Source organism: Nomascus leucogenys, unplaced genomic scaffold, assembly GCF_006542625.1.
Source record: "Nomascus leucogenys isolate Asia unplaced genomic scaffold, Asia_NLE_v1 Super-Scaffold_3019, whole genome shotgun sequence".
In the NCBI taxonomy this organism is placed as follows: Eukaryota; Metazoa; Chordata; class Mammalia; order Primates; family Hylobatidae; genus Nomascus; species Nomascus leucogenys.
In genome coordinates this window covers 1,078,837-1,102,073 of record NW_022095789.1, presented here as the reverse complement: position 1 = coordinate 1,102,073, position 23,237 = coordinate 1,078,837, and the positions used below count along the sequence as shown (strand labels likewise).

Sequence of the window (23,237 nt, the reverse complement as noted above, 5' to 3'; positions counted from 1 at the left end):
CGAGGCGGGCAGATCACCTGAGGTCGGGAGTTCGAGACTAGCCTGCCAACATGGAAAAACCCCGTCTCTACTGAAAAAAAAAAAAAAAAAATTTGCTGGGTGTGGTGGCGCATGCCTGTAATCCCAGCTACTCAGGAGGCTGAGGCAGGAGAATTGCTTGAACCTGGGAGGCAGAGGTTGCAGTGAGCCGAGATTGCACCATTGGACTCCAGTCTGGGCAACAAGAACAAAACTCCATCTCAAAAATAAATAAATAAATAAATAATAAAAAAATAAAAAATTAAAAAGTACAGGCTCACATTGAGGAGACCGTCTCTTTCTCAATCTTTCCAGCCCAAAGCCCAGGGCTGACTTTCATTGGCTCATTTTAGGTCATGTGCTATCCTTGAGCCAATTTAGTGGTATGGAAGGCTCTCATGGGTTAGGTCTGCATCATGGGCCTTCCCCACAGCAAGGGGGAGGAGTGGGGACAGTTCCACTTACGCTACATGGGTGGAAAGGAGGTTCCCTGATGGTCACTGGGCAGCAAATACCACCACTCCCGAACCTCCGTTGCCATGTGCCTGCAAAGACCTTCCAGGTGAGGGGCCCCACGCCAGGCCAGACACGTGTGGTCTGGACAGCCACGTGAGAGGCTCTGATGGAATGCCTCAGCACCCGGCACTGTCCTCGGTGCTAAGGTTACCTGAGGAGCAAGACAGACCTGGTTGCTACTCTCAGCAGCTCACCTTCTAGAGAAGGCCACAGACAGGAACCAATGAAACAAAATAAGCAGAATGATTTCAGATGGTGGTGAGCCCTACAATGAGCACGAGACAAGGCAAAGTGAAGGAAGTGACTGCAGCGGGTGCTGCTTTAGGTTGAAGGGTCAGGAAAGGCCTCTCTGAGTTGAGGGCATCTGAACAGAGAGACCTGAATGGCAAGAGGAGCTGGCAGGGGATGCTCCAGGAAGGGGTGCTCCAGGCAGGGGGAACAACAGGTGCAAAGCCCTGAGGCAGGAACAAGCTCAGCCAGTGCAGCTAGAGGGGGAGGGTGAGGAGGAGGTCAGGTCAGAGAGGCGGGTGGCAGCCCAGGCTCGAAGGAGTCTGGACTGTGATCTGGGCAGAATGGGGGGACTCTTGGGGGATTTGAAGCACAAAAGTGATATGGTCTGATTCATGATTTTCAAAGATCTCCGTGGCCACAATTAGGAAGTAGAGGTCGTGGCTGGGCGCGGTGGCTCACACCTATAATGCTAGCACTTTGGGAGGCTGAGGCAGGTGGATCACCTGAGGTCAGGAGTTCAACACCAGCCTGGCCAACATGGCAAAACCCTGTCTCTATTAAAAATATTTTAAAAAAAATTAGCTAGGCATGGTGGTGGGCGCATGTAATCCCAGCTACTGGGGAGGCTGAGGCAGGAGAATCACTTAAACCCAGGGGGCAGAGGTTACAGTGAGCCGAGATCATGCAACTTCACTCCAGCCTGGGCGAAAGAGTGAAACTCCATCTCAGAAAAAAAAAAAAAAAAAAAAGGAGGTAGAGTTGGTGTGTACAGGAGCCCAGGAGCAGAGTTCTCCCCAAAGAAGCCTCCAGCTCTTTAGGGCGCTGTTTGAAACCCATGGCTATATGCCGTAGAGAGCACGTGGGAGGCCTGAGTACGCAGTGGCACAGTGAGGCTGGGCTCTAGAATGATCCCTCAGCCTGGTTCCGAGGGGCTCCGAAAATCAGAAGCCAGCTCAGGTGGTGGAGACGCTGTGTGGGGAGGGGAGGAGGGAGATCCTCCATGCCGCCCCGCACCCCCAGCTGCCTTCCACCCGCAGCTATGGTGGGAAGGACAGGGGAACCCTGTCCCCATTAGTGCACAGCTGAGGACACTGAAGCTCAGGGGGGCAGTGACGGACAAGGGATAGGAGGAGCTGGATTTGAGCTCGTAGGTGACGAGTCCCTCCCTGCAGACCCTGCCCGTGGGCAGCGTGGTGTTCTCCGTGCTGGCCGTGGATAAAGACATGGGGTCTGCAGGCATGGTCGTGTACTCCATAGAGAAGGTGAGTGTGAACGGGGCCCTGACCGCCTTTGTGACCGCCAGGGGGCAGCATCTCCACAGACAACCCACAGGGCCTGAACGTTGGGGTGGGGACATTGGTCCCGCCTTGGCCCAGCCCTGGTCCCCAAACCGTCCTCTGGCCACCAGCCCCCCTCCCTGGAAACCTCGCCTTTCCCATTTGCCTAAAGACGGTGCCTGCTGCAGACCAGACCCTTCTTCCCGCCCGCCTGCTCCCAGGTCTTGTCCAAGTTCCACAGACAATAAGGGGTGTGTAAACCCATTTCTCATGGAAACAGACTTGCTGTTGATAGCGCCATTTACTGAGCACCAACCGCATGCCTGGCACATACCATACAGTCGCCCCTTGTTATCCGTGGGGACTTGGCTCCAGGATCCCTGAGGACACCAAAATCCATGGCTGCTCAAGTCCCTGACATGCAATGGGGTAGTATTTGCATGTAACCTAGACACATCCTCCTGTGTGCTTTCAATCACCTCTAGGTTACCTCCAATACCAATGCAATGCAAATACTCTGTAAATATAGCATGTTATGTTATACTGTTTAGGGAAGCATGGCAAGGGAAAAAGTTTGTACACCTTCAGTACAGACGCAACCATTGTGAGCATAGCTACAGTTCTGATCTGTGGCTGCTCAAATCTGTGGATGTGGAACCTACAGAGATGGAGGGCCGACTGCATCTTATTGGATCCTCCTTTCAACCCACTGAGGGTTGTCACCAGCCCCATTTCCTGGAGCTGGAAACTGAGGCTCAGAGAGGTCATGTGACCTGGTGCCAGTGGCGTGACTGGTCAGTGGCAGAGCTGGGGCCTTCCCTGCGTTGCTCAGAGTGGGGTCCTTGGGGCAGGGCTGTCCCTAGGGAGGCTGACCCAAGTCTGCTCTGCCCCAGGTCATCCCTAGCACTGGGGACAGCGAGCATCTCTTCCGGATCCTGGCCAATGGCTCCATCGTCCTCAATGGCAGCCTCAGCTACAACAACAAGAGCGCTTTCTACCAGCTGCAGCTGAAGGCCTGTGTGAGTGGGGGTGCCGGCAGGTGGGCCTAGGACCCACGGCGCTGGCTCACGGGCGGCCATCTCCCTGCAGGACTTGGGCGGCATGTACAACAACAGCTTCACCATCCAGTGCTCCCTGCCTGTCTTCCTGTCCATCTCCGTGGTGGACCAGCCTGACCTTGACCCCCAGTTTGTCAGGGAGTTTTACTCGGCCTCTGTGGCTGAGGATGCAGCCAAGGTGCACGGGGGACCTGTGGGGTGTGGGTGGAAGCGGGAGGTGGGGGAAGTTTGAGGAGCACTGACCAGGCCCCATTCCAGGGAACCTCGGTGCTGACGGTGGAGGCTGTGGATGGCGACAAAGGCATCAATGACCCTGTGATCTACAGCATCTCCTGTGAGAACGGGGTGTCCCCGGGCCAGGGCTGGGCTGGGGCCGGGGTGGGGTCTCCGTCAGAGCCCCTGGAGGTAATGGGGTTGGGGCTCCGTCAGAGCCACTGGAGCAGCTGTTCCAGCTGTTCTGCCTGTCTCCTTGCCAGCCTCCACGCGGCCCGGCTGGTTTGACATCGGGGCAGATGGGGTGATCAGGGTCAACGGCTCCCTGGACCGTGAACAGCTGCTGGAGGAGGATGAGGAGGTGCAGCTGCAGGTCACGGTGAGCAAAAGCCCCACCACCCCTGTCAGAACCCTGCTCTCTAACCTCTGGCCTTTGATCTGTCTCTCAGCACTGGCTCTCTGACCTCTGCCCTCTGCTCTGTGCCTCAGGCCACCGAGACACACCTCAACATCTACGGGCAGGAGGCCAAGGTGAGCATCTGGGTGACAGTGAGAGTGATGGACGTCAATGACCACAAACCTGAGTTTTACAACTGCAGCCTCCCAGCCTGCACCTTCACCCTCGAAGAGGCCCAAGTGAACTTCACTGGCTACGTGGACGAGCATGCCTCCCCCCGCATCCCCATCAATGGCCTCACCATGGTGGTCTATGACCCGGACAAGGCAGGCATGGTGGCGTGGGTGTGGCTGGGGGTGGCTGGGGGAGGCCACTGGGAGCCTGGATCGAGTGACAGTGTCATGTGGTGCTGGGTGGCAGTGCTGGTGGTGCAGGGTGTGATGGCGGAGAATGGGGGTGCTGGGTGCTCTCTGGAAACCTGCGTGGGTAAGCAGTGTCATCCTCTGGGCGATCCGTGTGGGGCTGAATAGAAGGCCATGCTGAGTGGAGGCTGATGTTGAACGTCAGATGATGCTGAGTAGAACATCATTGTCCGCGGTGATGGGTGGCTGGCGAGGTCTCCTGGCATTGGGCGGCCATGATTTGGGTAGTCCTGGGAACTGCAGGAGGCTGAGCAGTGTTGGGACAAGTGGTCTGAGGGTGTGAGGTGGGAGGTTGCTCTTTTTTTGTTGTTGTTTTTTTGAGACGGAGTTTCGCTCTGTCACCCAGGCTGGAGTGCCATGGCCCAATCTTGGCTCACTGCAACCTCTGCCTCCCAGGTTGAAGTGATTCTCCTGCCTCAGCCTCCCAAGTAGCTGTGATTACAGGCGTGCACCACCTCGCCCAGCTAATTTTTGTGTTTTTAGTAGAGATGGGGTTTCACCATGTTGGCCAGGCTGGTCTTGAACTCCTGACCTCAAGTGATCCACCCACCTTGGCCTCCCAAAGTGCTGGGATTACAGGCGTGAGCCACCGTGCCCAGCCATGGGAGGGCACTCTTAAGTGGAGGCTGCAGTGAGAGGTGGGTAACATGGTGGCACTGGAGGATGAGTAACTCTGGAGGGTGTGTGGTGTTAGGTGATACTGAGGGGGGTGGGAATGTTGCGTGGAGGACAGCGTCGGGCAGGGTTAGGTTGGCCAGAAGGGTGGCACTGGCCAGTGGGGTGACGTAGGGTGTGAGTGGTGTTTGGTGTTGCTGTGGGGGTTGGGGGTGGGGGATGTGAAGGGTGGGTGGGAGGGACAGTTGACTGGAGTGAGGGGTGTGTGTCCAGGCTCCAGCCCAGGCCTGGGACCCACAGTGCCTAGGGAGCTGTCTTCTACGGAGCCCACATTTGCAGGGACTGGTGACCAGCCCAGCCTCCTGCACCCTCTCTCGCGGTCTTTTGAGAGCCCCCTTCCATGGGACCTCATCAGGCGGGGCGTCCAGAGATAGGAGCCTGGGGACTGGGGGAAGATGCAGGTGGGCAGAGCAGGGGGACAGGTCCCTGCTAGACAGCCCACCTTTACAGGGCAGCAATGGCACCTTCCTGTTGTCACTGGGGGGCCCCGACGCAGAAGCCTTCAGCGTCTCCCCGGAGCGCGCAGCGGGCTCAGCCTCCGTTCAGGTGCTGGTGAGAGTGTCCGCGCTGGTGGACTACGAGAGGCAGACGGTGATGGCGGTGGAGGTGAGGGCTGCTCTGGGGTGCCGGGGGCAGAAGCCGAGGGGCACTTGGGCCCCACAGCTGCTGCCTCCTCCCCTGCCCCCAGGTTGTGGCCACAGACTCCGTCAGCCAGAACTTCTCCATCGCCATGGTGACCATCCACCTTAGAGACATCAATGACCACAGGCCCACATTTCCCCAGAGCTTGTACGTCCTCACGGTGCCGGAGCACAGCGCCACCGGCTCTGTGGTCACCGACAGCATCCACGTGAGTGATGTGGACACGGTGGGGCTCTGGGGTCCCAGCAAGCGGTCATGCATGTGTGAGTGTGAGAGTGGGTGTGAGTGTGTGCATGTGTGAGATGGGGGTGGCCACGAGTGAATCTGAGTGTGCTGGGGATTCTCCCTTGGTGTCAGGAAGCACGACAGCTCTGTCCCCACCAGTTGCACGGGTGGCGGTGCGTGCATCGCCTCCACACAGCACCCTGCCGTGTCTCTGCCTCACAGGCCACAGACCCAGACACGGGCGCGTGGGGCCAAATTACCTACAGCCTGCTCCCCGGAAATGGGTAAGGGCTCAGGGTGGGCCGTGGGCAGGTGGGTGAGCAGGGCCCAGGCCCACCTCTCTGCCTCTCCGCTGAGATAGAATAGCTGGGGAAGACCGAAGGCACTCAGTTACATTTCAATTTCAGATAAACAAGGGATGATTTTTTTAAATGATGAATATGTTGCATAGACTGCATGGGACGTGCTGAAATATTTGTTGTTGTATATCTGAAATTCACGCTGAAATGGGCATCCTGTGTCTCTATTTGCTGAACCTGGCCCCTCTGAGCAGGGCAGACCTCTTCCAAGTGGATCCCGTCTCAGGGATGGTGACGGTGAGGAACGGTGAGCTGCTGGACCGGGAGAGCCAGGCCGTGTACTACCTGACGCTGCAAGCCACAGACGGCGGGAACCTGTCCTCCTCCACCACACTGCAGATCCACCTGCTGGACATCAACGACAACGCGCCCGTGGTTAGCGGCTCCTACAACATCTTCGTCCAGGAGGAGGAGGGCAATGTCTCCGTGACCATCCAGGTGTGAGCCTGCCTGGACCTGGTGGGTGAGGCTGGGGGAGGGGACCAAGCCTGCTCTGTGGGCATGCTGGCCCCGGGTAAAGTCGGGGCTCCGCCGTGTGGCTCTGAGACAGTCATTCAGAGTCTCTGTTTCCTCTCAGGAAATGAAGAAAATTATAGCCTTACTCTCAGGGTCATTGGGGAATAATTTAATGACTTGTGTGAGGAGCTCAGCACGGGGCCTGCCAGAGAGCAATCCCTCAAAAACATACACTTCTTTTTTATTTACCCACCTGCCCCACTCCAAAAAGGACTTGAGGTGGCTTAGATAAATAGTAAGATTAAAATATGAAAGAAATAAGAAAAAAGAGAAAATAAAGATGGCATTCGTTAAAGGGCACAAAGGTAAAATTAGAACCCAGTGCTACAGAACTGCTTGGAGTGAGCTGCAAATTCTTTTTTTTTTTTTTTTTTTTTTTTGAGATGGAGTCTCGCTCTGTCACCCAGGCTGGAGTGCAGTGGCGCAATCTCGGCTCACTGCAAGCTCCGCCTCCCGGGTTCACGCCGTTCTCCTGCCTCAGCCTCTCCGAGTAGCTGGGACTACAGGCGCCCGCCACTACGCCCGGCTAATTTTTTGTATTTTTAGTAGAGATGGGGTTTCACCATGGTCTCGATCTCCTGACCTCGTGATCCACCTGCCTCGGCCTCCCAAAGTGCTGGGATTACAAGCGTGAGCCACCGCGCCCGGCAAGCTGCAAATTCTGATCTGAGCTTCATGGTGGCCAAAGCAAAAAGGGAAATGAGATCAGTGGCCAGGTTCACAGAGTTCATGAGATAAAAACCCACTTGTGGCTCCAGAGAAACACCAGGGAGGAGATTCCTCCCTCGTCCTGAGGAGTTCGGAAGCTTCGCCCCTGAGGCGTCTTGTGAGAAGTGAGAAACCAGGTCCTCGGAGTGACAATCTGGTGGCCAGAGAGTCCTCCCATCTTCCCAGGACTGTGTAGTTTCCAGAGCATGTTCCTATCCCTGATCTCTTGACCAGCTTTTGAAGCAGGTGGTCTAATAGTTCCCATTTCGCAGGAGACAACAGGCTCAGAAAGGTTAAGTGATTTTCTGTGGTTACACAGCCAGTAAATGATGGCGCTGGGGCTGCAGCCCAGACCTCTCTGGCCCTGAAGCCTTGGCCTTTCCTCCTTCCTGCTTGGCACTTCTCCCCTGGTCTGTGAGCTCCTTGGGGCAGGAGCATTTCCGGTCGGCTGATGTAACCGTGGTGCCCAGCGTGAGCCCTAGGAAGCACTTGATGAATTAACTGGCCTGAGTTCAGGGCACCAAGGCATGAGCAGACACGATCAGCCTTTTGGAAAAAACAAAAACATCTCCAGCTGCTTTCAAAGGATACATGTAATAAACAAGTTCCCAGCAGAATGAAATGGAGGAGCTGAAGGTGGAGACCGGCTGGGAGGAAGGAAAGAATTGGTTGAGTCAGAGTGGTCCCACTCTGGATTCAAGGCCACGTTTGCTGAGCACTTACCCAGTCTTTGGCTGGGCCCTGGGTCCTCAGAGATGAGTCCACCACCATTCCTGCCCCCAAGCAGCTCCCAGTTAGGAAGAGGGCGTCAGACAGTCACCCAGCGGTGTCACCTGTGCTATGTTGAGGCCCAGAGAAAGCGCCAACCTGGCCTGGAGTCAGGCAGGGAAGGTGTGGGGGGCATCGGGGTGAGGGAACAGAACCTGCAAAGGCCTGGCAGCACAGAGGAACCCGCTGTGTTATCCACGCTAGTTCACCCCAAAGACAAACCAAGCACGCCTTCAGGGCCCTGGCAGGGCAGGAACACACACACACACACACTCACACACGCACTCACACACACTCACACACGCACTCACAGACATACAAAGTGGGTGAAGAATCAGCTATTTAAAACATATAGCACTGACGGCCGGGCATGGTGGCTCACACCTGTAATCCCAGCACTTTGGGAGGCCGAGGTGGGTGGATCACTTGAGGTCAGGAGTTCGAAACCAGCCTGGCCAACACAGCGAAACCCCATCTCTACTAAAATTACAAAAATTAGCTGGGTGTGGTGGTGCATGCCTGTAATCCCAACTACTTGGGAGGCTGAGGCAGGAGAATCACTTGAATCCAGGAATTGGAAGCTGCAGTGAGCTGAGATCACGCCACTGCACTCCACTCTGGGCAACAGAGCGAGACTCCACCTCGAAAAAAAAGAAAGCAAAAAAAAAGAGAAAACAAAACAAAACAAAAGAAAACAAAAGAAAGGCCAGACATGGTGGCTCATGCCTGTATGTAATCCCAGCACTTTGGGAAGCTGAGGCGGGTGGATCATCTGAGGTTAGGAGTTCAAGACCAGCCTGGCCAACATGGTGAAACCCCATCTCTACTAAAAAATACAAAAAATTCGCCTGGTATGGTGGCGGGTGCCTGTAATCCCAGCTACTTAGGAGGCTGAGGCAGAAGAATCGCTTGAACCCAGGAGGAGGAGTTTGCAGGGAGCAAGATAGATTGCACCATTGCACTCCAGCCTGGGCAACAAGAGTGAAACTGTATGAAAGAAAAAAGAAAAAATATGTATATAGCACTGAAATAGTCATTATGAGAAAATGAGAATCTTGCTGGACTTCACACTTATGAGTTTAAAACTTTCTTTGAATGTCTACAATTTCCTGCCCCCCTGTGTCCCTTCCTGCTAGAATATCAGTAGCAAAAGGGCCTGTCTTGATGACGGCTCTATTCTTTCTTTGCACCTGGAACGGGGCTGGGCACATGGGTCCACAGTGGCCGTTTGTGAGATGAAAGAATGGCCTCAGCGCTGAAGATCTCAGAAGCTCTTGCAAACTGCTGACCTGAGCCTCTTAGATGGGAAACTGGGTCTGGGAGATGGGCCCACTGGCTCCAGGCCTGATTACTGCCTGCGTGGGCCAGTGCTGGAGAGGAGGGTCCGGCTGCATTGGAGGGGCTGGGGGCTGGGAATGCCGATGGCCGATGGCCAACCCCTGCTTACCTGCACAGGCCCACGACAATGATGAGCCGGGCACCAACAACAGCCGTCTGCTCTTCAGCCTGCTGCCTGGCCCCTACAGCCACAACTTCTCCTTGGACCCTGACACAGGGCTCCTCAGAAACCTGGGGCCCCTGGACAGAGAGGCCATCGACCCCGCCCTGGGGGGCCGCATTGTGCTGACAATGCTTGTATCTGACTGCGGCGAGCCTGTCCTCAGCACCAAGGTCAACGTCACCATCACTGTGGAGGTAAGGCCTGGCTTAGCCAGGATGGGCCCAGGGGGGTTCCCAAGCCGATGGCCAGCCCCTCCAGCTTGAGTCACACTTCTGCCCTCTGCAGCCAGCCTGCCTGTGTTACAATCTCGCTCTCTCGTATGGCCCCAGGCAATTACTCAACCTCCCTAGGCACTCAGGCTCCTTGTCTATAAAATGGGAGTGAAGCCGGGCGCGGTGGCTCACGCTTGTAATCCCAGCACTTTGGGAGGCCGAGGCGGGTGGATCACAAGGTCAGGAGATCGAGACTACAGTGAAACCCCGTCTCTACTAAAAATACAAAAAATAAGCCGGGCGTGGTGGCGGGCGCCTGTAGTCCCAGCTACTCAGAGGCTGAGGCAGGAGAATGGCGTGAACCCGGGAGGCGGAGCTTGCAGTGAGCCGAGATTGCGCCACTGCACTCCAGCCTGGGCGAGAGAGCGAGACTCCGTCTCAAAAAAAAATAAAAAAAAAAATAAATAAATAAATAAATAAATAAATAAAATGGGAGTGAAAAAGGTTAAAGATTAAGTGAGTTAATGAATGGAACGTGCTTGGTAGAGTGCCTGACCTATAGACAGTATCAGTAAATATCAGCTCTAATTGTCACTCACAAAGTCCCACCTGAAACCCTCCTGTCTCCCTGCCACTATTGAAAAGCAAAGGGAACGGGTGAAAATCAGCATTGCTGGTGTCTACTGCACATCAGGGCATCCCCCAAGGTCGGGCTGGTTATTACCATTTTGTTTTTATTTATTTATCTTTCTTTTTCTTTTTTTTTTTTTTTTTGAGACGGAGTCTTTGTCCCCCAGGCTGGAGTGCAGTGGCGCGATCTCAGCTCACTGCAAGCTCCGCCTCCCGGGTTCACGCCATTCTCCTGCCTCAGCCTCCCGAGTAGCTGGGACTACAGGCGCCCGCCACCATGCCCAGCTAATTTTTTGTATTTTTAGTAGAGACGGGGTTTCACCGTGTTACCCAGGATGGTCTCGATCTCCTGACCTTGTGATCCGCCCACCTCGGCCTCCCAAAGTGCTGGGATTACAGGCGTGAGCCACCGCGCCCAGCCGAATGTTTTTATTTATTTATCTATTGATTTATTTATTTTTGAGACAGGGTCTCTCTTTGTCACCCAGGCTGGAGTGCAATAGTGCCATCATGGCTCACTGCAGACTCAACCTCCCAGGCTCAAGCAATCCTCCTGCCTCAGCCTCCTGAGTAATTGGGACTATAGGCACATGCCACCATGCCTGGTTAATTTTTTTGTTTTTGTAGAGACGGGGTTTTTCCATGTTGCCCAGGCTGGTCTTGAACTCCCGAGCTCAAGCGATCCACCCGCCTTGGCCTCCTAAGTAGCTAAGACTAAAGATGCGTGCCACCATGCCTGGCTAATTTGGCTAATTTTTAAAATTTATTTTTCATAGAAACAGAGTCTCACTTTTGTCCAGGCCAATTTTGAACTGTTGGCCTCAAGCGATCCTCTCAACTCAGCCTCACAAAATGCTGGGATTACAGGCAGACGTCACTGAGCCCGGCTTATTACCATTTTATTGATCGAGCAACCAAGGCAGGCCTGGGTGCGGTGGCTCATGCCAACAACCTCGGTACTTTGGGAGGCCAAGGTGAGAGGATTGCTTGAGCCCAGGAGTTCGAGACTGGACTGGGCAACATAGTGAGACCCCATCTCTACAAAAATAAAAAATTAGCCAGGCATGGTGGCATGTACCTGAAGTCCCAGCTACTTGGAAGGCTGAGGCAGGTGGACCATTTCAGCCCAGGAGGTTGAGGCTGCAGTGAGCTATGATCATGCCACTGCAATCCAGCCTGTGAGACAGAGCAAGACCCTGTCTCAAAAAAAGAAACGGAGGCACAGAGAGGTTCAGTACCTTGCCTGGGGGTCACAAAATGGGGTTTTGACTCCAATCTGTCTGGTTCTAAAGCTGCCACCAGCCCACAAGGCACCTTCCTGTGGAACAGTATTGTAACAAATGTGCACCTCTGCCGTGTCTGTGATGTGGATGGCACCCCATAGGGTTGTGCAGTGCACAGCCTGCACCACTGCACATAGCAGCCCTGTGTCCCCTGGATTGGGATGTGCCATTTTCACACAAGGATCAGAGAGTGAGACCTCAGAAATCAAGAAACCAAAGCAGAATGAGGACTTGCTGGTTGTCCTTGGGGTGGGAGGGCTGCAAAGAGAGAACTTCATTTCCTGAGTGAACAGGTTTCTTCACCCCTGTGAGCAGTCCTCACAATTGCCCTATTAGTGGGGACTACTACCCCATTTTGCAGATGAGGACACTGAGGTCCAGAGAGGTCAAGGTCACGCATGAGGCAGAGGTGGAGCAAGATGTGACTCAGTGCTCTTAGCCACTCCTGTGAGTTAGGGTGACCTTGAGAATGCAGCTGGTCTTGTGCGTGGAACCAGTGATGTCATTTCTGGGAAATTAGCAGCAGAAAAGACATCTAGCTAAGGTGCAAGAATGTTGTCTTCCAAATGTTCATTCTAGGGTTATTCAGAAAAACAAACACCTGTTGGCTGGGCGCGGTGGCTCACGCCTGTAATCCCAGCACTTTGGGAGGCCGAGGCGGGTGGATTACGAGGTCAGGAGATCGAGACCATCCTGGCTAACACGGTGAAACCCCATCTCTACTAAAAATACAAAAAATTAGCTGGGCATGTTGGTGGGCGCCTGTAGTCCCAGGTACTCGGGAGGCTGAGGCAGGAGAATGGCGTGAACCCAGGAGGCGGAGTTTGCAGTGAGCAGAGATGGCGCCACCGCACTCCAGCCTGGGCAACAGAGCCAGACTCCGTCTCAAAAAAAAAAAAAAAAAAGAAAAACAAACACCGGTTATGTGACCCACAAACCCGGGAAGGGCTGGAGTGCTCAGGGCATCCCCCAAGCACATGCCAGTGTTAGGGGACACAGGGGAGGGTGGAGTCACCTCCAGGCTGTGACAGTAGTTGCAGGGCTCCAGCTGTGCCCAGTGGGCTAGGGCTGGCCACAGAGGTGACAGCCAAAAACAGCTCGTGTCTGAGGCAGGAGCAGGTCTAAGCTTCTGCAGGTCCCTGGAGCCCAGCTGTGACTGAGCACAGAGCTGGTGTCGTGGGCTCAGTTGTGTGCAGGAGGGACAGGGGTAGGAGGGGACAAGGGAAAGTGTGGGCCTTGGAGCCTTTGTGGACATGGTATTGGTGCCAACACAATAAATCCGAGAGATGGGAGTCAAGCTGGGCCAGGCAGGGCCGCAGGTGGGATCCCAGAACTGTGCTTCCAGAAAGCAGGGTCTAGAACAAGTTCTGAGCTGTGGTCAGAGAAACAGGAAGCAAGCAGGGCTTCCTGAGGATGGATATGTAAGATCAAGGTCCCACTGTAGGTCCCCGAACCCCAGGTGTGTGCCCTGGGCAAGTTCCCTCCTCTCAGAGCCTGTTTCCTCATCTGGGAAGTGGGCAGTGAGGTCTGAGGCACTAGCAGAGTCCGTGCCTCCCAGCACAGGGATTATTGGTTTCTCAGATTGGCTCTGGGGAGGGTGAGATGGGATCCTGGGGACTCAGACCTGTCTCTGCCTGCAGGACATCAATGATAACCTGCCCATCTTCAATCAGTCCAGCTACAACTTTACAGTGAAGGAGGAGGATCCAGGTACGTGCTCCCTGGGCCAGGAGAGACACTGGGGCTGGGGCCCAGTGTGGCTTTGTCAGGATGGACATGGAGTTCCAAGATAGGCGAGGGCAGAGGAAGCTTCCGATGGCGGGGCCAGGAGTCCTTCCGAGCTCTGCCCCTTGTCCACAGGAGTGCTAGTGGGCGTGCTGAAGGCCTGGGACGCAGACCAGACAGAAGCCAACAACCGCATCAGCTTCAGCCTGTCAGGGAGTGGTGCCAACTACTTCATGATCCGAGGCTTGGTGCTGGGGGCTGGGTGGGCTGAGGGCTACCTCCGGCTGCCCCCGGACGTGAGCCTGGACTATGAGACACAGCCCGTCTTCCACTTGACAGTGAGTGCCGAGAACCCAGACCCCCAGGGGGGTGAGACCGTAGTAGACGTCCGCGTGAATGTGGAAGATGTGAACGACAATCCCCCCACCCTGGATGTAGCCTCACTCCGGGGCATCCGTGTGGCTGAGAATGGCTCACAGCACGGCCAGGTGGCTGTGGTGGTTGCCTCGGATGTGGACACCAGCTCCCAGCTGGAGATACAGCTTGTGAACATTCTCTGCACCAAGGCTGGGGTGGATGTGGGCAGCCTGTGCTGGGGCTGGTTCTCAGTGGCAGCCAACGGCTCTGTGTACATCAACCAGAGCAAAGCCATTGACTATGAGGCCTGTGACCTGGTCATGCTGGTTGTGCGGGCCTGTGACCTAGCCACGGACCCCGGCTTCGAGGCCTACAGCAACAATGGTAAGGCAGCCTGTCCTTGCAGGGCTTGGCAGGCCACAGCTTAGGGGCTGTGGGAAGGAGCCCTGGGCTGGAACTCACAAGGTCTGGGCTCAGATTTGAACTCCAGCCCTTTCCAGCTGCAAATACTGGGAAAGTCCCAAACCCTCTCCAAGCTTCAGTTTCTCCATCTGTCCAGTGGAGTTGGGCAGTAGGGTTGGCTGTGAAGATTCAATGAGAACATGGATGTATGGCATTTATTGCAGTGCCTGGCATGCAGTAGCATCAAATTAATGCCATTATTTTACAAGATGCTGTGAAAGAAAGATGACACTGCAGAGCCAGATGTGTGCTTGTATCCCACTTCTGACACCAAATAGCAATAATAATCACATTAACAACTAGCATATATTGAGTCCTTATGACAGCCAAGAACTAAACCAGGGAACTTGTAAGAATTTTTGCACTTCCACACAACCCATGGGGTAGGTGGTCCCTATCCAATTTTATAGATGATGAAACTGAGGCAGAAAGTGGGCATTTAAACAACGAGCTTATATAGTTAGAATGTGTCAGTATAATGTCATAGGTGAGATCTACCTAGGCTGGGCCCAATCCTGGCCCAGCACTATTGCTGTGTGACTTTGACAAGCTGCTTATCCACTCTGAGGTCTGGGATGATACTCCTACCCACACAGGCCAGAGAAGACTGAGCAGGCATTCTGGGTCAGGAGCAAGGAAGGGGACTGAGCATGGGGAACACATGGGAGAGAGACTGCAGGGCACAGGGTTGAGGCTGCGGGGCACGGGTTGAGGCTGCGGGGCACGGGGTTGAGGCTGCGGGGCACGGGGTTGAGGCTGCGGGGCACGGGGTTGAGGCTGCGGGGCACGGGGTTGAGGCTGCGGGGCACGGGGTTGAGGCTGCAGGGCACGGGGTTGAGGTTGTGGGGCAGGGGATTGAGGCCCAGGCTCTTTGGGTCAAGCTCTTGCCCAGAGCCAAAGCCAGCTGACCTTGTCTCCTAGGAAGCCTCCTCATTACCATTGAGGACGTGAATGACAATGCACCCTATTTTCTGCCTGAGGATAAGACTTTTGGTAAGCAGCAACCCTGTTCACACACCATACCCCTGCTCCATGAGGCCACCTTTGAGCAACCGTGACAGACCCTCCTTGGACCCCGGGGGGGGCTTTAGAAAGGGGGGAAGGCCTCCAATCCTGCCTCTTCCTAGGGCTGCAATAGGAGAGGACATTGGAGTTTTTTTTTTTCTTTTTTCTTTTTTCTTTTTTTTTGAGACGGAGTCTTGCTCTGTTGCCCAGACTGGAGTGCAATGGTACGATCTCGGCTCACTGCAACCTCTGCCTCCCAGGTTCAAGCAATTCTCATGCCTCAGCCTCCCGAGTAGCTGGGACTACAGGCAGGTGCTACCACGCCTGGCTAATTTTTGTATTTTTAGTAGAGACGGGGTTTCATCGTGTTGGCCAGGCTGGTCTTGAACTCCTGCCCTCAAGTGATCTGCCCGCCTTGGCCTCCCAAAGTGCTGGGATTATAGGCGTGAGCCACCACGCCCAGCCAACACTGGAGTTTTCATTCAGCTCTGCCCGACCTAACGTCTGGCCCTGGGCCAGGCCTTCGCTCTCTGGGCCTCCATTTCCCCATGGTCCTGTGGGCCTGTGACCTCGCCTGTGACAATGGGAGGTGGATGACTTGCTAACTACTGGCCCAGTGGTGGCTGTAATGGGGGGTCTCTTTTGGTAGAGAGGTTGAGGGCAGGTTTAGGGGGATGAGCCCTGAGCTGTGCTCGTGGCCAGCCTTGGTCCAGCTGGGCAGTGTCCCGACCCTGCTGACCGCGTTCCCGTTCACACCTGCAGTGATCATCCCTGAACTCGTGCTACCCAACCGGGAGGTGGCTTCTGTCCGGGTAAGTTCTTGGCTCCAGCCTTTGTTGGTCACATGAGCCCCAGGGGACACAGGGCTGAGGCCTTCAGGCCTTTCATGGTAGAAAGAAAATACATGGGCTCCAAGACATGAAAAAGAAAACCCCAGAAGGGAAACCAACACCTGTCTAATCAATGTAATCAAACTTTACTGTGATAAATGTAGCATTCATAAAAATGTCATGACCGTAAATACCACTTGCAGTCTAGATATTTCTTACTATACCAGAATTCTTGAGTAATACAGAGAACTCATAGCTAATTGTAAATTAAGCCAGTGCCTTGTGATTAAATAATTCTCAGAGCCAGCTGGGCGTGGTGGCTCAAGCCTGTAATCCCAGCACTTTGGGAGGCCAAGGCAGGTGGATCACCTGAGGTCAGGAGTTTGCGACCAGCCTGACCAACATGGAGAAACCCCGTCTCTACTAAAAAATACAAAATTAGCCAGGTGTGGTGGTGCATGCCTGTAATCCCAGCTACTTGGGAGGCTGAGGCAGGAGAATCACTTGAACCTGAGAGACAGAGGTTGTGGTGAGTTGAGATCGCGCCATTGCACTCCAGCCTGGGCGACAAGAGTGAAACTCTGTCTCAAAAAAAAAAAAAAAAAAAAATTATCGGAGCCAAGTCATGAAAAGGCTTTCAGCTGTTTATGGTGTTGGATGTGGGCAAGTTTATTAGGGGTGGTGGCCATGCTGTGTGGGGATGAGGCCTCCTACACCACCGAGGGCTGGGCCTGGCTGGGCTTCTTACTGACCTGGAGAGCTGCCTACCCTCTCTGGGACTCCGTTTCCCTGTTCAACAAGAAGCTAGCAGTTCCCAGAAGGTGGCACGTGGGTGCCATTCCCTATGCTGTGGAAAGGACATGGGTACAAGAGATGGACGGGGCTGGCCTTCCCCCACTTAGAGCTGAGTGTAAGGACAGGGTCTCTCGGAGCCTCAGCTTCCTCTTGTAAAATGGGGTTAGTAATTCTCCCTCTCTAGGTTGAAGTTCATGCTAGAGACAGTGACTGTGTGACTTTCAAGCCTTAAGACAGCTTCCCAATCTTCTGCCAATTTGGTTCTAATGTCATGAGTTTAGCCACGGCAATTTTCTTTAAATAGACTCCTTTTTAAGACTTAAGCACTGGTGTTGGCCTATCCTTAACAGTAACGTTGGTGAACTCGAAGCTCTGTGTGCTGGTTAAATTTCTCTCTAAAAGGCACTAGAATGAATAAAAATGCTTGTGTCCCCTCCCCAACCAGCTTCATGGTCCACTAGGGGAATTGGTACTCCCCGCACGGAAACGAGGGATCCCAGGGGAGGTGCTTAGGAAATCTGAGCATCGCTGTGTGTGTGTGCACACCAGTGTGTGTGCCAGTGTGTGTCTAAGTGTGAATGTGTGTGCGTGTGTGTATAAGGGTGAGCGAGTGTGAATATGTGTGACAGTGTGTGGGTATGTATAAGTATGTGATTGTGGGTGTGTATGTATGTGTGTCTGACTGTGCCAGTGTGTGAATGTGTGTGAACTGAATTGTGTGAAGGTGAGTGCATGAGTGAGGGTGTGAGTGTATGTGAGTGTGTGTGTCAGGATAAGTGTGTGAGTGAGGTGTGTGAGTGTATGTGAGAGTGTGAGAGGATAAGTGTGTGTGAGGGTGTGTGAGGGTATGAGTGTGTGTGTGCATGTGTGTGTAAGTGTGAGTGTGTTAGGGTGAGAGTGAGTGTGTGTGACAGTGTGCGTGTGTGTGTGAGAGGGTGAGAGTGTGTGTGTGAGAGACTGTGTGAGTGTGTGTGTGTGAGAGAGACTGTGTGAGAGTGTGTGTGTGAGAGAGACTGTGTGAGTGTGTGTGTGTGAGAGAGACTGTGTGAGAGTGTGTGTGTGAGAGAGACTGTGTGTGAGTGTGTGTGTGAGAGAGACTGTGTGTGTGTGTGAGAGGGTGAGAGTGTGTGTGTGTGTGACAGTGTGCGTGTGTGTGTGAGAGGGTGAGAGTGTGTGTGTGAGAGAGACTGTGTGTGTGTGTGTGTGAGAGAGACTGTGTGTGAGTGTGTGTGTGTGAGAGAGACTGAGTGTGGTGTGTGAGAGGGTGAGAGTGTGTGTGAGAGAGACTGTGTGAGTGTGTGTGTGTGAGAGGGTGAGTGTGTGTGTGAGAGAGACTGTGTGTGTGTGTGTGAGAGAGACTGTGAGTGTGTGTGTGTGAGAGAGACTGTGTGAGTGTGTGTGTGTGAGAGAGACTGTGTGTGTGTGTGTGTGTGAGAGGGTGAGAGTGTGTGTGTGAGAGAGACTGTGTGTGAGTGTGTGTGTGTGAGAGAGACTGTGTGTGAGTGTGTGTGTGAGAGACTGTGTGAGAGTGTGTGTGTGAGAGAGACTGTGTGAGAGTGTGTGTGTGAGAGAGACTGTGTGTGAGAGTGTGTGTGTGAGAGAGACTGTGTGAGAGTGTGTGTGTGAGAGAGACTGTGTGTGAGTGTGTGTGTGTGAGAGAGACTGTGTGAGTGTGTGTGAGAGAGAGACTGTGTGAGTGTGTGTGTGTGAGAGAGACTGTGTGTGAGTGTGTGTGTGTGAGAGAGAGAGTATGGCAGTGGAGGGGTGTGGGGGGAGCAGGGCAGGCTTTCCGCACGTGAGGGACTTAGGGCAGTGATCTGTTTAGAGTTGGGGAACAGGGGCAGGGACTTGTCCAAATCTGGATTTGCAGAGCAGGCAAACTGCTTTTTGAAACCACTTGCTTATTCGGGGCAGCATGGGGATGGCAGATAGAGACGTTGAGGACCAGCCTCCCAGGCCACCGTTGCCTCTGATCCCTGCTGGGGTGGAGGGATGCCTGGCCTGGCCAGGCCACCAGATATTGTCCACTCTTGCTCCCAGGCCAGAGACGATGATTCAGGGAACAATGGCGTCATCCTGTTCTCCATCCTCCGAGTAGACTTCATCTCTAAGGACGGGGCCACCATCCCTTCCCAGGGTGTCTTCTGGATCTTCACCTCCTCCGAGGCCGACGTGTTCACCGGGAGCATTCAGTAACTGTGGGCGGCCCCAGGAGGGAGGTTGCGGGGAGGGGCCCGCTAGGAACTTTCAGGCAGCAGGTCCCCCATCCTGGAGGTTACAAGGCTCCTGAGGATTCAGCTTGGGTTCCAAGACTGACCTGCACCCCCGCCTTCCACAGGCCAGTGACCAGCCTTGACTCCACTCTCCAAGGCACCTACCAAGTGACAGTCCAGGCCACGGACAGACCTTCCGTGGGTCCTTTCCTGGAAGCCTCCACCACCCTGAATGTGAGTGCCGGTCCCACCTCCAGCCCCCAACGCCCTCTGCCAGCCCCCAGGGTCCCTGGTGCCTCATCTCCTGCACACCCCCTTCCCAGCTCTTCACCGTGGACCAGAGTTACCGCTCGCGGCTGCAGTTCTCCACACCAAAGGAGGAGGTGGGCGCCAACAGACAGGCGATTAATGCGTAGGTCTGGGGAGCCCCGGAGGGAGCGGTAGGAAGAACAGGGTGTAGGAGCCTGGTCCCCAACAAAACCTGGATGGGATGTCTCTCAGTCCTGTTCCTGACCCACATTTGACCTCGTCCCTGTCTTTAACCCTGTACTTTAACCTGCACCACGTTCTCGCATGTCCCCAGAAGCCCATACCCAGCCAAGGGCAGAGGGAAGCCTTGGAACAAGGCTGCCATGTACAGTTGTGAAGGCTGTGCACTGCCTTCACTAAGCACTCTGCTTGCTAAGCTATTAGCCCAGCCCCAGAGGAAGGGATTTCCTTTTGTAATTTTCACAGAGATGCTACCTACTCAGCTAACAGAGCTGGCCAGAGGAGGTGCCCTTTCTCACTCACACAATTCTTAATACCACTGGCACAGCCCTGGCCACAGGCCCAGGCTAAGACCCCAGGCCTCTGTGACATCTGCCTCCTTTGCAGGGCTCTTACCCAGGCAACCAGGACTACCGTATACATTGTGGACATTCAGGACATAGATTCTGCAGCTCGGTGAGTGCCCAGAGGCCTGGGGGTGGGGCTGAGGGGGAGAAGCGGTAGCAGGAGGGGCCTATGGGTGATCCAGTCTCCTGACTCTTCAACTCTGTCCCCCTCCAGGGCCCGACCTCACTCCTACCTCGACGCCTACTTTGTCTTCCCCAATGGGTCAGCCCTGACCCTTGATGAGCTGAGCGTGTGAGTGGGGCTGCCCTTGGGGCAGGTGTGAGGGTGAGCAGGAAGCCTGGGGTGTGCCAGGGTCCCTCGGGCCTAAGTGGAGTTCTGTGGCCAGGATGATCCGGAATGATCAGGACTCGCTGACGCAGCTGCTGCAGCTGGGGCTGGTGGTGCTGGTGAGCGCGGGCAGGGCGGGGCAGCAGGTGGGGCTGCCGGGACCCCACAGCCTCCCTCACACTCGTCTTTCTCCAGGGCTCCCAGGAGAGCCAGGAGTCAGACCTGCCGAATCAGCTCATCAACGTCATCATAGGATTGGGAGTGGCTTTGCTGCTGGTCCTTGTGATCATGACCACGGCCTTCGTGTGTGTGCGGAAGAGGTGCGGCTCCCATTGGCCCCGTGTCTCCAACCTTCACCCTCTCCCACCACCCAAGACATCGGGGGGCGGGGGTAGAAAGAGCTGGGGCTTAGGCACAGGTGTACACATGCATTCACTCCCCAGTGACCCAGTGCGAGATCTTGGGTGAGTCACCTCCCCTCCCTGAGCCTCAGTTTCCTCATCTGTGAATGGGCATGACACTAGATTCCTCAGTGCACTCAAGGAAGTAACATGCATCTCACACCCAGCGAGGCGTCTGGCACACACTATGCATTTAATAGATGCTGCTGCTTTTTCCAGCATGTGTAGACTCAGCAGCCGTATCTGGGTTTGACTTCAAGCCTTGTCACTGGCTATTTGACCTTCAGCAAATCACTTGCCTTCTCTGGCTCTTACTTCTACCCTCTGTAAAACAGAGCTAACACTCACCTCCCAGGATCTTGTGAAGCCACATGCTCAGGGCCTCCACTGGGGACACAATAGGTGTGCAGCAACTGTGTGACCCCTCTTCCGGTTCCCCACAGCTACAACCGGAAGCTTCGAGCTATGAAGGCTGCCAAGGAGGCCAGGAAGACAGCAGCAGGGGTGATGCCCTCAGCCCCCGCCATCCCAGGGACTAACATGTACAACACTGAGCGGTGAGCAGGGGTCAAAGGGTAGGTAAGAGGCCTGGTGGGGGGCTGAGGGCCAGGCAACTTGACCAGGCTTTCTCTCCAGAGCCAACCCCATGCTGAACCTCCCCAACAAAGACCTGGGCTTGGAATACCTCTCTCCCTCCAGTGACTTGGACTCTGTCAGGTGAGCCGTGCCCCTCACAGCCAGGCTAGGTGGTGGTGGTGGTACAGGTAGTGACGGTGATGGTGATGATGGTGTTGGTGGTGATGGTGAGGAGGATGGTGTTGTTGGTGGCAGTGATGGTGTTGATGGTGATGATGGTGATGACAATGGTGATGGTGGTGGTCATGGTAGTGGTGGTAGTGGTGGTGGTGATGATGGTGGTGAGGTGATAGCAATGGTAGCAATGGTGACGGTGGTGATGGTGGTGATGACAATGATGATGGTGGTGAGGACGGTGTTGGTGTTGAGGTGATGGTGACGGTGGTGATGGTAGTGGTGGTGGGTGATGGTGATGGCATGGTGATGGTGGTGGTCATGGTAGTGGTGGCAGTTATCGTGGTGGTGGTGGTGAGGTGATGGTGATGGTAGTGATGGTGATGGTCGTGATCATGGTGATGATGACAATGATGATGGTGGTGGTGATGATGTTGGCGTTAAGGTGATGGTGATGGTGGTGATGATGGTAGTTGTGATGGCGGTGGTGGTGGTGATGGTGATGATGGTGGTAGTCGTGGTGATGGTGATGGTGGTGATGGAGGTGGTGGTTCTTGGGCACAGTAAGGGAGGACTGGGCCTGCCAATACCTGAGCTCCATCACCTTTCTTACAGCGTCAACTCCCTGGATGACAACTCTGTGGATGTGGACAAGAACAGTCAGGAAATCAAGGCAAGATGGGGGATAAATTGGTGCCTGAAGATTCCAACTTGGGTTCTTCTGTGGAGGGGTTCAGGACAGAGCTCAAGGGACGTGCTACTGACATGGGCAGTTCTGCTTCTCTGCACCAGGCCCCAGGAAGCCCTGTGGCTTTGTATTGGGGTCCAATTCCTGCTCCTCCACTGGTTCCCTGTGTGACCCTGAGAGACTTCTTGCCTCTGCTTCTCAGTTTTTTCACCTGTAAATGGGGATGGGAACATCAACCATGCAGGGCCATTGTGAGGATTAAATAAGGGCAGGCATAAGAACCATTTGGCACAAACAAGTGCTCACCAATCTGCTTCCAGCCCTTTATGGCCATTATAGGAAAGCCAGCTGGGGGTGGGAAAGGAGATCCAGAGGTGAATGAGCATAGTCTAGCAAAGGAGAGAAAATGGGTTCAAATAAACAACAGTACTGCCATCTGTTAAACAGGTGAGTTGGTTGGATGAGATCAAGTGTTCATAGACTGGCCTGCTGCGTAAAAGCACCTGAGGAGCTCTTGAAAAATACTGATGCCCAGGTCACACCCAGGTCCATGGGTGCAACATTCTAGCATTTTAAAGACCAAGAGTTCTGATTCTGATGGCCCACGTGGAGCTTGGGCATGGACCTGTTGTAAAAGCTGCTCAGGGGGTGCTAAGGTGCAGGCATGGTGGACACGGCTGGAGCGGGTCAGCGGGCTGAGTGTGGGGTGGGTCCTGCACATGGAGGGGTGGCTCTCTGGAAACAGAAGGAACTGCCCTCTCTCCTTCCCACTTTGAAAGCCACCTCTGGAGGAGACGCTTAAGGCCCATTGGAGCTGTGATAGTCCGAGGCTGTGTGTGTGGTGTTGCGGGGGATCCACCCACATTTTCCCCCAGTCTGGGTTATGGGCTTGGCCGGGTCCCTGCCCACTAGGGGCTCCCAGCCTGACTTCATGGTTCAGAATTTGTTTTCCCTGAGGACTCCTTACATGGAAAGATTTGGTCAACCAAAACCTCTCTTGGTCTTTAAAATAGTAGAATGTTGCACAGGGGCCCAGGAAGAACAGGTGCAGGGAATCTAGCACAGAAGCCTCCGGACGGGCCCCCAGGTATGGTTGTGTGGGTGGTAATGCAGGCAGCCAGGCAGCGGTGGAGGCCTCTGGGTAGATGCTAGGAGATGGTTAGTGGCCAAAACTCTAATGAACATGTCTGGGCAAC

General features: G+C 54.5%; 1 protein-coding gene across 1 annotated transcript in view; it reads left to right on the top strand.

The window, feature by feature from the left end:
- CDHR2 (cadherin related family member 2) overlaps positions 1–23,237 on the top strand; it is a 53,999-nt gene that overhangs the window by 28,785 nt on the left and 1,977 nt on the right. The window contains exons 7-31 of the mRNA XM_030808549.1: positions 1,938–2,027; positions 2,936–3,061; positions 3,132–3,278; positions 3,359–3,434; positions 3,577–3,692; positions 3,803–4,036; positions 5,258–5,413; positions 5,496–5,657; positions 5,897–5,958; positions 6,228–6,471; positions 9,481–9,720; positions 13,292–13,361; positions 13,512–14,117; positions 15,117–15,188; positions 15,963–16,012; positions 18,866–19,017; positions 19,164–19,272; positions 19,362–19,450; positions 19,915–19,983; positions 20,089–20,166; positions 20,261–20,321; positions 20,398–20,522; positions 21,047–21,160; positions 21,240–21,320; positions 21,969–22,026. Of these exons, the coding sequence (XP_030664409.1) occupies positions 1,938–2,027; positions 2,936–3,061; positions 3,132–3,278; positions 3,359–3,434; positions 3,577–3,692; positions 3,803–4,036; positions 5,258–5,413; positions 5,496–5,657; positions 5,897–5,958; positions 6,228–6,471; positions 9,481–9,720; positions 13,292–13,361; positions 13,512–14,117; positions 15,117–15,188; positions 15,963–16,012; positions 18,866–19,017; positions 19,164–19,272; positions 19,362–19,450; positions 19,915–19,983; positions 20,089–20,166; positions 20,261–20,321; positions 20,398–20,522; positions 21,047–21,160; positions 21,240–21,320; positions 21,969–22,026 (3,387 nt within the window). The remainder of the gene's footprint in view (positions 1–1,937; positions 2,028–2,935; positions 3,062–3,131; positions 3,279–3,358; positions 3,435–3,576; positions 3,693–3,802; positions 4,037–5,257; positions 5,414–5,495; positions 5,658–5,896; positions 5,959–6,227; positions 6,472–9,480; positions 9,721–13,291; positions 13,362–13,511; positions 14,118–15,116; positions 15,189–15,962; positions 16,013–18,865; positions 19,018–19,163; positions 19,273–19,361; positions 19,451–19,914; positions 19,984–20,088; positions 20,167–20,260; positions 20,322–20,397; positions 20,523–21,046; positions 21,161–21,239; positions 21,321–21,968; positions 22,027–23,237) is intronic.